A 14,365-nucleotide genomic window follows, 5' to 3' on the forward strand; every position below is an offset into this window, starting at 1 on the left:
CGTTGCCTCTAACAGCTTCTGTAGCGCTGTTCCAGCGCTACAGAGGCTGAGAGCGCGATTGGCTGAGCTATGCGTCTCCATGGAGACGCATAGCTCAGCCAATCAGGACTGAGCTATGCGTCTCCATGGAGACGTATCGGCCAATCGCGCTCTCAGCCTCTGTAGCACTGGGACAGCGCTACAGAAGCTGTTAGAGGCAACGGAGAAAGACGGTTCTCTTCGCTGCCTGTCAGTGCGGGGGGAGCCGGCTGTGAAGCAGCCAGACCAGCGCTGGATCCAGGAATGGTAAGTAACGCTGGTGTAAAAGTGAGGTGTGTGGATGTGTGTGTAATAAACTTTTACTTCTCTGTGTGTGTGTTTTTTATAAACATTCTTTTTACAGGTGGACTACAAGTCCCAGCGGGCCCATTAATGCCCCGCATGCTGGGACTTGTGGTTCTCCAAGTCCCAGCATGCGGGGGTGGTCTGCTGGCACTTGTAGTTCTCCGGTATAAAGCAATGTAACGTATGATCGATTTAACCCTATCAGGCCGGCGTCCACTGGCCACGGACGCCGGTGACAGCCCCGGGCTTCAGCCCTGGACGGGTGAAGCCTGGGGGGGGGGGCCCTTTATTGGGGGGGTCCCCACTCCTCCAGATACCCCCTCCAAGGCTGACCAGCCACGGTGCTCATGGTACGGCCGGGGGACCTTGTGTAAAAAGTGTCCCCCGGCTGTGGCATGACACCGCGGGCTGTTGGAGCCCGGTGCTGGTTTCAAAATACGCGGGACCCCCAGATTTTTTGTCCCCCGTATTTTTGGAACCAGGACCGGCTCATTGAGCCCGGGGCTGGTTATGCTTAGGAGGGGGGACCCCACCCGGTTTTTTTTTAAACTTTTTTTTTTTCAGCACAAAATCGCATTTATGAAAATGCGCACATTTTCATGACTGAAAATGCGCACATTTTTATGACTAAAAATCGCCCGAAATCGCGGAAAATCAAATTTTTTTGCCGCAAATTCGCATCTCATTACATATGCGAATTCGCGGCAAAAAATGCGATTTTTAAAGCTGCGATTTGGTGCGATTTGTTTTTAGTCTAAAAATCGCACCCTATTACATTTCGCCCATAATATATATATATAAAAAAAAGGGAGAGATCGGCATGATGAACCAGAACCGGCCTGGACAATACTATGTCTGCAACATGGATATTAATATGTAGCACTTTTTAAGAGAATGCCCCACATTGATGGGACTATACCAGTAAAATCTTAATCACACAATACCCGGTCCTACATAGAAAGATTCCGGGATTAATACCAAAGGGAAGATACGTACACATGCAATCATATATAGTAAACCAGAGCGAGTCGGAGACATATGAAATGAGGATAGATCCTAAGAGGATACATTAAGAATGTTTGGAAAATGAAATTTACTAACGCACATCTCCGAACGTGATTCAAAATTAGACCCTATGACGGCAACCAATGAGAGAGCGTGTACACGCCCAGAATCATGAATATTAATTAGGGGTTGGTATATAGGTGACCTGAGCGCGCCCGCTCGGTTAGCCTTGAAAAAGCAAAATTGCGAAACGCGCGTTGGCGTGGATCGTTTAGTGGGGGTAGCTGGGAAATGTAATTTTGATTGTTTGTTTGTATGTTTAAAGTGCCCGACCAGTAGCCGGAGATAGATGCGGGTCACATCTCTGTGACAGCATATACCACCGCCGGCTATAACACGCGATGGTTATCAGTGTAGCCATTTGCGCCGTAGAGAGCTTGACTCTCCTGGCGATTTTTCGGTGTGCCTACTAGCCCTCACCAGCACTTTGCGCAGCCTCCTGGGGGTGATAGCTGCAGACGGGACGCCGTCCCTGCAGAATCTCCTCCAACTACGATCGTAGCTGATGATCTCGCAGCACGGCGCGTATGAGAGGCATTGTTTGTCTGGCCATTGTTAATTTGTTCACTTAAACAGAAACAGTGAACAAGTTACTATTACACCGCATGTATCGGATACAAACTAGGGTTTTGTCACTTTGTATAGGTGTGTTTATATAATACAGGGACACGGTTCCCCTTACATTTTGAAAAAACACCAGTGACTACAGATTGTACACCCCATTGCATTAGGGTACACACCAAACAATCAGCAGATTTTGTGATTATATATAAAAAATCCAGATATCTACCCCCACTACGATAAGGGGAGTTTCTCTCCCCCTTTTTAATGAGTCCAGTGTCAATTCATGTTGTATGTTTTGATTTTATATTTCGCACCTAATTTCTTAAACTAATTAATAATAGTTATATTTTAGAAAAAAACTTTTCTCTCCTCCCAGTGCACCGCCAAAAAAGACTTTCTGTTGTTTCCCTTGTAACTATTGTATTACTGTCTGGTGGTAGCACACCTCATGATTACATAGAACATCTGCTACGAATTATAATAAAGAGGTTCAAATACATTATCTTTAATTCCAGTGCGATCAATCACCCCTCTTCCCCCAGTACTGGGGACATCTGTACAATCACTACTGAGGATACGATATGTAACTGGCAGTACTGGGGACATCTGTACAAACACTACTGAGGATATAATATGTAACTGGCAGTACTGGGGAAATCTGTATCTGTCAGTACTGAGGATATGATATGTAACTTGCAGTACTGAGGAAATTTGTACAAGCACTACTGAGGATATGATTTGTAACTGGCAGTACAGGGGACATCTGTACAAGCATTACTGAGGAAGTGATATGTAACTGGCAGTACTGGGGACATCTGTACAAGCACTACTGAGGATATGATATGTAACTCGCAGTACTGGGGAAATCTGTATCTGGCAGTACTGAGGACATGATATGTAACTGGCATTACTGGGGACATCTGTACAAGCACTACTGAGTATATGATATGTAACTGGCAGTACTGGGGACATCTGTACAAGCACTACTGAGGATACGATATGTAACTGGCAGAACTGGGGACATCTAAACAAACACTACTGAGGATATGATATGTAACTGGCAGTACTGGGGAAATCTGTATCTGTCAGTACTGAGGATATGATATGTAACTGGCATTACTGCGGACATCTGTACACGCACTACTGAGTATATGATATGTAACTGGCAGGACAGGGGACATCTGTACAAGCACTACTGAGGATATGATATGTAACTGCAGTACTGGGGACATCTGTACAAACACTACTGAGGATATGATATGTAACTGGCAGTACTGTGGAAATCTGTACAAGCACTACTGAGGATATGATTTGTAACTGGCTGTACAGGGGACATCTGTACAAGCATTACTGAGGAAGTGATATGTAACTGGCACTACTGGGGATATCTGTACAAGCACTACTGAGGATATGATATGTAACTGGCACTACTGTGGAAATCTGTACAAGCACTCCTGAGGATGTGATATGTAACTGGCACTACTGGGGATATATGTACAAGCACTACTGATGATATGATATATAACTGGCAGTACTATGGACATCTGTACAAGCACTACTGAGGATATGATATGTAACTGGCAGTACTGGGGAAATCTGTACAAGCACTACTGAGGATATGATATGTAACTGGCAGTACTGTGGAAATCTGTATCTGGCAGTACCGAGGACTTGATATGTAACTGGCTATACTGGGGACATCTGTACAAGCATTACTGAGGAAGTGATATGTAACTGGCAGTACTGGGGACATCTGTACAAGCACTACTGAGGATATGATATGTAACTCGCAGTACTGGGGAAATCTGTATCTGGCAGTACTGAGGACATGATATGTAACTGGCATTACTGGGGACATCTGTACAAGCACTACTGAGTATATGATATGTAACTGGCAGTACTGGGGACATCTGTACAAGCACTACTGAGGATACGATATGTAACTGGCAGAACTGGGGACATCTAAACAAACACTACTGAGGATATGATATGTAACTGGCAGTACTGGGGAAATCTGTATCTGTCAGTACTGAGGATATGATATGTAACTGGCATTACTGCGGACATCTGTACACGCACTACTGAGTATATGATATGTAACTGGCAGGACAGGGGACATCTGTACAAGCACTACTGAGGATATGATATGTAACTGCAGTACTGGGGACATCTGTACAAACACTACTGAGGATATGATATGTAACTGGCAGTACTGGGGAAATCTGTATCTGTCAGTACTGAGGATATGATATGTAACTGGCAGTACTGTGGAAATCTGTACAAGCACTACTGAGGATATGATTTGTAACTGGCTGTACAGGGGACATCTGTACAAGCATTACTGAGGAAGTGATATGTAACTGGCACTACTGGGGACATCTGTACAAGCACTACTGAGGATATGATATGTAACTGGCACTACTGTGGAAATCTGTACAAGCACTCCTGAGGATGTGATATGTAACTGGCACTACTGGGGATATATGTACAAGCACTACTGAGGATATGATATGTAACTGGCAGTACTGGGGAAATCTGTACAAGCACTACTGAGGATATGATATGTAACTGGCAGTACTGTGGAAATCTGTATCTGGCAGTACCGAGGACATGATATGTAACTGGCTATACTGGGGACATCTGTACAAACACTACTGAGGATATGATATGTAACTGTCAGTACTGGGGAAATCTGTATCTGTCAGTACTGAGGATATGATATGTAACTGGCAGTACTGGGGAAATCTGTATCTGTCAGTACTGAGGATATGATATGTAACTGGCAGTACTGGGGAAATCTGTATCTGTCAGTACTGAGGATATGATATGTAACTGGCAGTACTGGGGACATCTGTACACGCACTACTGAGTATATGATATGTAACTGGCAGTACTGGGGAAATCTGTATCTGTCAGTACTGAGGATATGATATGTAACTGGCAGTACTGGGGAAATCTGTATCTGTCAGTACTGAGGATATGATATGTAACTGGCAGTACTGGGGAAATCTGTATCTGTCAGTACTGAGGATATGATATGTAACTGGCATTACTGGGGACATCTGTACACGCACTACTGAGTATATGATATGTAACTGGCAATACTGGGGACATCTGTACAAGCACTACTGAGGATATGATATGTAACTGGCAGTACTGGGGAAATCTGTATCTGTCAGTACTGAGGATATGATATGTAACTGGCAGGACTGGGGACATCTGTACAAGCACTACTGAGGATATGATATGTAACTGCAGTACTGGGGACATCTGTACAAACACTACTGAGGATATGATATGTAACTGGCAGTACTGGGGAAATCTGTATCTGTCAGTACTGAGGATATGATATGTAACTGGCAGTACTGGGGACATCTGTACAAGCACTACTGAGGATATGATATGTAACTGGCAGTACTGGGGACATCTGTACAAGCACTACTTAAAATATGATATGTAACTGGCAGTACTGGGGACTTGATATGTAACTGGCACTACTGGGGACATCTGTACAAGAACTATTTAGGATATAATATGTAACTGTCAGTACTGAGGACATGATATGAAATTGCAACTACTGCGGACATCTGTACAATAACTATTTAGGATATAATATGTAACTGGCAGTACTGAGGACATGATATGTAACTGGCACTACTGGGGACATCTGTACAAGAACTATTTAGGATATAATATGTAACTGGCAGTACTGGGGCATATTTATCTGGCAGTACTGAGAACATGATATGTAACTGGCACTACTGGGGACATCTGTAAAACACTATTGAGGATATAGGGCCAGATGTATCAAGCTTCAAAAGTGATAAAATAGAGAGTGATAAGCACCCAGCCAATCAGCTCCTGCCTGCCATGTCACAGACTGTGTTTGAAAAATATCAGGCAGGAGCTGATTGGCTGGCTGTTTTATCACTTTCCATTTTATCATTTTTGAAGCTTGATACATCTGGCCCATAATGTGTAACTGGCAGTACGGGGACATGTGTATCTGGCAGTACTGAGAACATGATATGTAACTGGCAGTACTGGGGACATCTGTAAAACACTATTGAGGATATGATATGTAACTGGCAGTACTGGGGACATCTGTATCTGGCAGTACTGAGGACATGATATGTAACTGGCACTAAATATTAGGGATGTGCACCAGCCACTTTTCGTGTTTTGGGTTTTGGGTTCTGATTACCTTGAGGTTTTGGGTTTTAATGGGTTTTGCCAAAACACCTCCTAAACGTTTTTTTTGTGTTTGGATTTTTTGGGTTTTGGGTTCTGATTTTTTTTTTTTTGAAAGCATAAAAACTGCTAAAATTGCAGAATTTGTTTTTTTTTTATCCTACGCTATATTAACCTCAATAACATTCATTTCCACTCATTTCCATTCTATTCTGAACACCTCACATCTCACAATATTGTTTTTAGGGCAAAAGGTTGCACCGAGGTAGCAGGATAACTATGCTAAGCCACACAAGTGTGCGGCACAAACACGTGGCTCATGTAAGAGTGGCACTGCAGTGGTAGATTCGGCAGTACTAGGCACCAGACGGTAGATACGACAGTATTAGGCAGTGGGCCCCAGACCAGACAGGTAGATACGGCAGTACTAGGCACCAGATGGGTAGAAAAGGCAGTACTAGGCACAAGACAGGTAGATACATCAGCAATACTAGTATGTGCACCAGCAGAATTTATAATAATTAATTTTATTATTAGGTACTGCTTGGCACTCAGTGGCACACGTCAGTGCACCAGCAGCATGGAATTTTTTTTTACAGTCCCACGCAGCACAAGTAATATTTTTTTTTAAATTTAATTATATATAGCAGCCTAGTATGTAGTTGTACTACTAGGTAGGTACACTTAGACAGTAACACTGCCAGTGGCAACAGTGTCCTGAGTAAATAATACTGGCAACCTCTATTCACAGTATTCAGTGCAGGCAGCACCAGTGGACTATATATGATTAAATTAATTTAGTATTAATAATATAGCAGCCTAGTAGGTAGAGAAACTAAACTACTAGGTACTGTAGGTAGGCAGTAGCACTGCCAGTGGTCACCACAAAAGGTAGTTACACACCACCAGTAGCATACTATTATGCAGTGCACCATCAGAATTTATAATAATTAATTTTATTATTAAGTACTGCTTGGCAGTGGCACTCAGTGGCACACGTCAGTGCACCAGCAGCATGGAATTATTTTTTAGTCACACGCAGCACAGGTATTATTTTTTTATTAAATTATATATAGCAGCCTAGTATGTACTAGGTAGGTACACTTAGGCAGTAGCACTGCCAGTGGCAACAGTGGACTGAGTAAATAATACTGGCATTAATATAATATATAATATTACAGCACAGCACCAGAGGTAGTCCCCAGCACAGAGGAGACAGTATTACTACAAGTACACAGTTAGACTGTCCTCCTTGCTAGGGAGATCCCACCCTAAGCAGAGAGGAGAACAAAGTTCACAGCAGCACTGAGAGACAGCCCCAGCGAATAAAATAATTACAGCACAGCACACACCAGAGGTAGACCGCACAGAGGACAGGAGACAGTAGTTCTACAAGTACACAGTTAGACTGTCCTCCTTGCTAGGGGGATCCCACCCTAAGCAGAGAGATGAACAGAGTACACAGCAGCACTGAGAGACAGCCCCAGCGAATAAAAAATATTGCGTTCAAGGTCAAGCTCAAGTTTAAGCCCCAGCAGCAGCACCAACTCTCCCAACCCACTACTAGACTGAAGGGAAGATGGCGGGCGCGGCAGCCGCTGTTTAAAGCCTTGCGAAATCCGGTGCCGTGCGATGACGTTCTGCCCACGCGGCCAGACCCAAGTCAGGTAGGAATCTCCAGAGCGCTGCTCGGAACTGGGCTCGGAATGATGACGTCCGTGGGGGGCTCGGATCTCTGGAATCCGAGTCTGCACATCTCTACTAAATATGTGCAAGAAAATGATTGCTTGGCATTTAAATTCAGTATATGAGATAGAATACAAACTTTCTTTCATGTTTTAAATCTTTCATGTTTTGCTATTTATGTGTATTTCATGTGTTTGCTGTGTTTGTACAACATAAATGCAAGATACCTCATTGAAATATAAAAATATTCTGAAATACAGAATAATCCGTTATCCAAAATTCTTCTAGTCCCGAGCATTTTGGATAAGGGATACTCAACCTGTACTACAAAGGAATCACACACAAGTACAGTAACATACGGTCCTGTCTGTTTGGACTATGGTCTATCTATCTACAGTACCTAGAGCTGCCCATCCTTTTTCTGTTCCTAGATGTTATGGCAACTGGTGCCGAGCCACAGTTACTTTGAGAGCCCTCCGCGTTATTGGTTCAATTTTACATCTTAGTGTAGGGAACTGGAGCATTCCTTCCCACTGGGATAATTACTGTACCTAACAAAGTAGAAGTTGTTGGCTTTTCACTGGTTTCCTTTGATGCAGTTGATAAACCAGCAGTTGTTGTTTGTTGTCCAGTAGTTGTTGTTTGTTTTCCAGTAGTTGTTTCTATTTGTTGCCAATGAAGTGGAAAAAAAGAAACATTACTGAATGCTGCAACTGCTTAAGAACTCTCCAGAAAAAAATAAACACCTAAGGAACCACTTCACTGAGTCCAACATATGTTTGGTCTGTATTATGGATATATTGTACTAGACTCTTCTACTGCATATCTTGTACACTTTAGAATGTATTTGGTAGACATAACTTACATTGTATGTACTGTTTAATATCCGGTTTTATTTTATCTGTATGTAACATTCGAAACAGCTTTACCACTTTGCTTTGACAAAGGCTGTTACTAGTTAAAACTCATTGCTGTCACTTAGGACAATCTGGGGAACTGGAACATTACTTTACACTGGAGTAATTACCTAACAAAGTAGAAGTTGTTGATGCAGTTGATAAACCAGAAGTTGTTGTTTGTTGTCCAGTAGTTGTTCCTATTTGTTGCCAATAAAGTGGAAAAAAAAGATACATTACTGAATGCTGCAACTGCTTAAAAAAAAAAAAAAAAACTTAAGGAACCACTTCACTGAGACCAACATATATTGTTGTATGGATATACTGTACTAGACTCTTCTAATGCATATTTTATCTGTGTGTTATATTCTAAAGAACTTTAGCACTTTGCTTTGACAAAGGCTGTTACTAGTTCAAACTCATTGCTGTCCACATCACCATAGTATTCAGTATACAATACCACACGAAGTATGAATAATTTCCACAGCGCTAGTAGTGATGTTTCCTTATTCTCATATGGGGTGAACCCGAAAAATGTATTTCATTTATGTTACATTGATGGGTATTTTTGAAATGTGCCGATAGGGCATGTGCATCTAAACCTTTTTTTAATGTTCCTTAGATGTTCACTTAGTCTGATTTTGAAAGGCCTTGTAGTTCTGCCAATATAGAACTTAGAACAAGTGCATTCAATTGCATATATCACATTGTTGGAATGACAGGTCAAGAAATCCCTTATCTTGAAGGTTTTCCCATTGATCTCAAGTTCCTCTATCTTCATTCCAAAAGTGTTAGGTCTGTTCTTACACACCACACAATCTCCACATCGATAAAAACCTTTGGAGGAAATGGTTGATTTTTTGGGGGAAAGTGGACACATGCTTTGAACCAACTTGTTTTTTAGGTTCATAGCCCATCTGAAAATCACATTGGGGACTGGGGGAATTTTATCACCAACTACTGGGTCCTTTCTGAGGAGATCCCAGTGTTTTTTGAGTATTCTCTTAACGTTATAATGTTGGGAGGAAAAATTAGTTATAAATTTGTACTATTGTGCTATTTGTACAATGGATGGATGCTGATGTAATGAGGCACTAAAATAGAAATAGTGGTATGAACAAAGATACGCCAATACCATCTCCATTTCCACCTTGAGCGTGACCCGCAAGACGGCTAATGGAACGCAAACGTCATATCCCTTCACGAACAGAGACGCCGTAAGTTCAGTCTCCGGCGAGACACTGCTCTCATTTGAATCAGCTGCGGCAGCGGGGAGAATTCTAAACTACGTAACGGAATGCTTTATATTTGTATATGTTTTACCCTGGGAGTTCTTAGTGGATAGGTAATCTATGGCCCTTATTTAGATCTGATCGCAGTACAAATTTGTTCTCAAAATGGGCAAAACCATGTGCACTGCAGGTGGGGCAGATGTACCATGTGCAGAGAGAGTTAAATTTGGGTGGGGTGTGTTCAAACTGAAATCTAAATTGCAGTGTAAAAAGAGAGCAACCAGTATTTAACCTGCACAGAAACAAAATAACTCACCCAAATCTAACTCTCTCTATACATGTTACATCTTCCCCACCTGTAGTGCACATGGTTTTGTCCATTTTGAGAACAAATTTGTACTGCGATCAGATCTGAATAAGGGCCTATGTCTGGAATTAGGCTGAACCTCTGCACTACTCCGTTTAGGTATTAAAACCCCACAGGGTGCCATTTCATTCACAAACCTTGAAGAAGATACTTAGTATTGAAACCGGTCGGCTCTTTGAATGCAAAGGAGGATTGCAGAGGTTCTCATCATTGTGGAGGAGCTTCCAGGGACGCCTGTGTTTACCATCTTATGCTCTGACTGTCTGCAAGTTTTGTGGACATATTCACATGGTGAGAGTCCTCTGATCATATCTTCTATGTATTTTAAACTATTTTTTAATTAAAACGTATTGCACCATGATGTCTCTCTTATCCTTCTGAGTTTAAACGGCATATTGGAAGAGAAAGACAAAGGGAATCCTCTGGTGGTTTTTATCCCCCTCAATCCAAAAACGCTGTTGTCTACTGATATTCAAGTAGACAATATAATCTGGTACGAGTTCATCACTTCAGGTGTTTCATATTGTTGCCACGTAATTCAATAACAATATTACACTATTGTTGTTTTTGATCTTTTTTTCTTTTTTTGGGTTCACCCCATATGAGAATAAGGAAACATCACTACTAGCACTGTGGAAGTTATTCATACTTCGTGTGGTATTGTATCATTGTGTGTGGAGTGGTTCTTCACTAATTGGATTAATTTCCCTTAGCTGCTTATTAGCGCACGGTCTATTAGTCTGAATTCTATTTTTGCTATTCAGTATACAGTTTGGGGGTTATTCTGGTTGACATGCAGCGCTGCGAGGATTATTAGTAATGCTGTACCCGTGTAAATTTCTGTGGTTGTATAGCATGAAGATATCACAGTTCCATTCAATCCACAAATCACAATTGTACAGTTGTCGTAACCTTCGTACACCTGGATGCGGTCTCCAATTTTCAACAATTGTCCTTGATATATACAGTTGCAAGCTGAATAATAAATGCAGTAATGTAACAGTCAGAGGGAAGAAAAATATTTTCGGACCACAGGACCTTAACAATGTTGTATAGTTAGGACGCCTTCTTTCTACATCAGATACCTAAACTTTTTTATATTTTTTAAATATGACATTGTTAAAATAAATTATTCAATTGAAAGTTAGTATAATATATTGAAAGAAAAATCAATAATGTTTACCTACATCGCCACGCCACCGCCCCCATTGGCACTTAGACTGCAGTCACATTTTTCAGAATGAGACCACGGTTTATGGGGTCATGCATGCATGCTGCTGCAAAATTGTAAAATTGCCCATTTGTGGGAAGCTGGAATAGCCCCTAAGAGTGATCACTAGCACAATTTATATCAAGGCACAGTGAATATAGAAAAAAGCTACAGTACCACTAATAAATTCTACCATATAATGAATAAGTTGTACACTCTTGAATATTATGCTTAAAATGATGAGCTTAGAAGAATTTTCATTGTGATCCATATAACAGAATATGGAATATGGAACTTTGAACACTGGGTATTATTCAGACCTCTTTGATAGGCTGTGCATATTCACAACCTAGCTAATAGGTAAGAGATGTACCCGCCCCGCCAAATGTCCACACCCCCACCGCCAGTACAAGAACACATGCATTCGCATGTGGCCAAAGGGGAGGGAAATCATTAGATGGTCGCTGATCATCAAATGATATTTCTCGTCTTCGGTATTAAATGTCAGTCTAAATTGACTTTTATTACCAACGGAGATGGCCGAATTTGGGGCGGACACTGGTGACATGTGATCCATCAGCTGCGAGCAGGAATCAACGATCTGCATTTCCAGGGGAATGTCCAGCGTTTTTATGGGGATGCCCATAAAACTCTGGGTGTTGTCCTTCTTCAGCCCCCTGCCCATCCCTTCCCTCCCCCTCTGGAGCAAATGGCCCGGCGAGGGGGAAACCCATCTAAGCAGTTCAATCCCAGGGTTTGCACATGCGCATACACGTGCATGTCCAAAGCCAAAACATTGGAGACGGGCGGAATTCAGACCAGAACTAATCTGAATCGGCCCTATTGTGTCTGTAATAAATTGAGTTTACCACAGATGAACAAATATATATATATACTCCAACTTAAATGATCCAGTCACCTCGGTGCCATCCGAATAGTAGTGATAGGTAGTAAAGAACAAACAGCGGCACTCATAGGTTTTTTCAAAAATATATTCAAAATGTGACCATAAACCAACGTTTCGGGGACTAGCCCCTTTGTCAAGGTGTAGGTAGAACAGTTCTACCTACACCTTGACAAAGGGGCTAGTCCCCGAAACGTTGGTTTATGGTCACATTTTGAATATATTTTTTAAAAAACCTACGAGTGCCGCTGTCTGTTCTTTACTACATATATATATATATATATATATATATATATATATATATATATATATATATATAGACTTTCTGCGGGGCTGGGCACTCCTCCTAGAAACGTAGTACTTTGTTGAGTGCCCTCAACGAAGGAAATGTAGACTTTGAAAAAAGGCTCTTTTATATATAGACTTGTAGAATGAAGCGGCACTCCAACCAATGTAGACAGTGAAAAAAGGCTCTTTTATTGGCAACGTTTCAATACGGGTGTATTATCTTCAGACTCCTTCAGCCTGAAGATAATACACCCGTATTGAAACGTTGCCAATAAAAGAGCCCTTTTTCACTGTCTACATTGGTTGGAGTGCCGCTTCATTCTACAAGTCTATATATATATATATATATATATATATATATATATATATATATATATCGAAACAGGTTGTTGTTTGATGCAACAAAAGCGCACTCACCAGACTTCATCCACTGTTAAAAGGCAAATCTTTAATCCATGTCACTTAAAATCATCAAGCACAATCGACGTTTCGAGTCATACAACGACCCTTTGTCAAGACAGCTTATGGTGTTTTACTCCATCTGAACAGCAGCTGACTGAACAAGTCACAGACCCCCTGAAATACCAATGCGCTCCGCCTCCAAGGTCGGAGTCTCACAATCTTAACCAATCATACAACTATAATCAGAGGACCAAAGCAGTGATCTCAGGTGCAGTATTACTTACCCCATCAGAATAAAGGAGATACACCTGCACGCTGCCGCGATCTCATAGCAGACAGCGTGCGTTCCATCTGAGTAGATGGATTTCCTCTTCCGGTTATGCGTGTCATTGCCGCATCATCGCGTACCCGGAAGCTGGTCCGCGTCATCACTATAGTGATGCGCTATACATATCAGCCTATCGGCAGCGATCTCCCTGCGTTCCAGTATATTATATACACTTCCTGGTGCGGCCATTTGCGTTCCACACACGGAATACACTGATATGTATATTTTAAAGCCATAAATCTTTTAAATTGTGGTTTTATCAGGGTGCATTGTTATTGCTCAGCCAGCATTCGCCCAGTACAATAAAAACATTAGTCTACACATTTAAAATTTGCCACTATCGATGCGATGGCTACCACCATCGGTCATCACCATTGCAATCGATGTTGGCAAAAAATCACTCTCCAGTGTTTGATATCACTATCTACCTAGAAAATAATACATAATACAAACCCAGGCAAGGAAAAAATAAACAAGAACTCTACTTATAGAAAATTGCAAAATAACAAATATCACAAATCATAGAAAATCACTAATGCTGTGTACTTGTCATCAATATTACTGCTCCTCCAGGAACATGGTCAGAGTGTTCTTCTCATTTAGCCCTTTCGGTGCTACGGTATCAAGATGATGTATCCAGAAAGCCTCCTTTTTAAGGAGTGTCAGTCCGCGATCACCCCCTCTTGGTGATGGGGGTATCCAATCTATCACCATATAACGGAGATTCGAGACTTGATGCTTGGCACTCAAAAAATGCATTGCTACTGGTTTATCTGTAGTGCCCGTAGCTAATGCAGCCCGAATGGTGGATTTATGCTGGCTTATCCTCTCGCGCAAAGTTCTTATAGTTTTTCCCACATATGACAATCCACATGGGCACATCAAGTAGTAGATTATGTGGTCTGATA

At 41.6% G+C, this 14,365-nt stretch overlaps 1 protein-coding gene across 1 annotated transcript in view; it reads right to left on the minus strand.

Annotated features, from left to right (window-relative positions):
• Window positions 1-8,325: 8,325 nt before the first annotated feature.
• The window catches only part of LOC146045091 (mucin-2-like), a 71,015-nt gene continuing 64,975 nt past the window's right edge, over window positions 8,326-14,365 (minus strand). Inside the window, exons 10-12 of the mRNA XM_083163774.1 lie at window positions 11,154-11,300; window positions 8,858-8,926; window positions 8,326-8,492 (exon numbers count right to left, since the gene is read on the minus strand). Coding sequence (XP_083019900.1) covers window positions 8,326-8,492; window positions 8,858-8,926; window positions 11,154-11,300 — 383 coding nt within the window. The remainder of the gene's footprint in view (window positions 8,493-8,857; window positions 8,927-11,153; window positions 11,301-14,365) is intronic.

The sequence above is a fragment of the Crinia signifera genome, chromosome 11 (genome assembly GCF_055691185.1).
Source record: "Crinia signifera chromosome 11, ASM5569118v1, whole genome shotgun sequence".
Classification (NCBI taxonomy): Eukaryota; Metazoa; Chordata; class Amphibia; order Anura; family Myobatrachidae; genus Crinia; species Crinia signifera.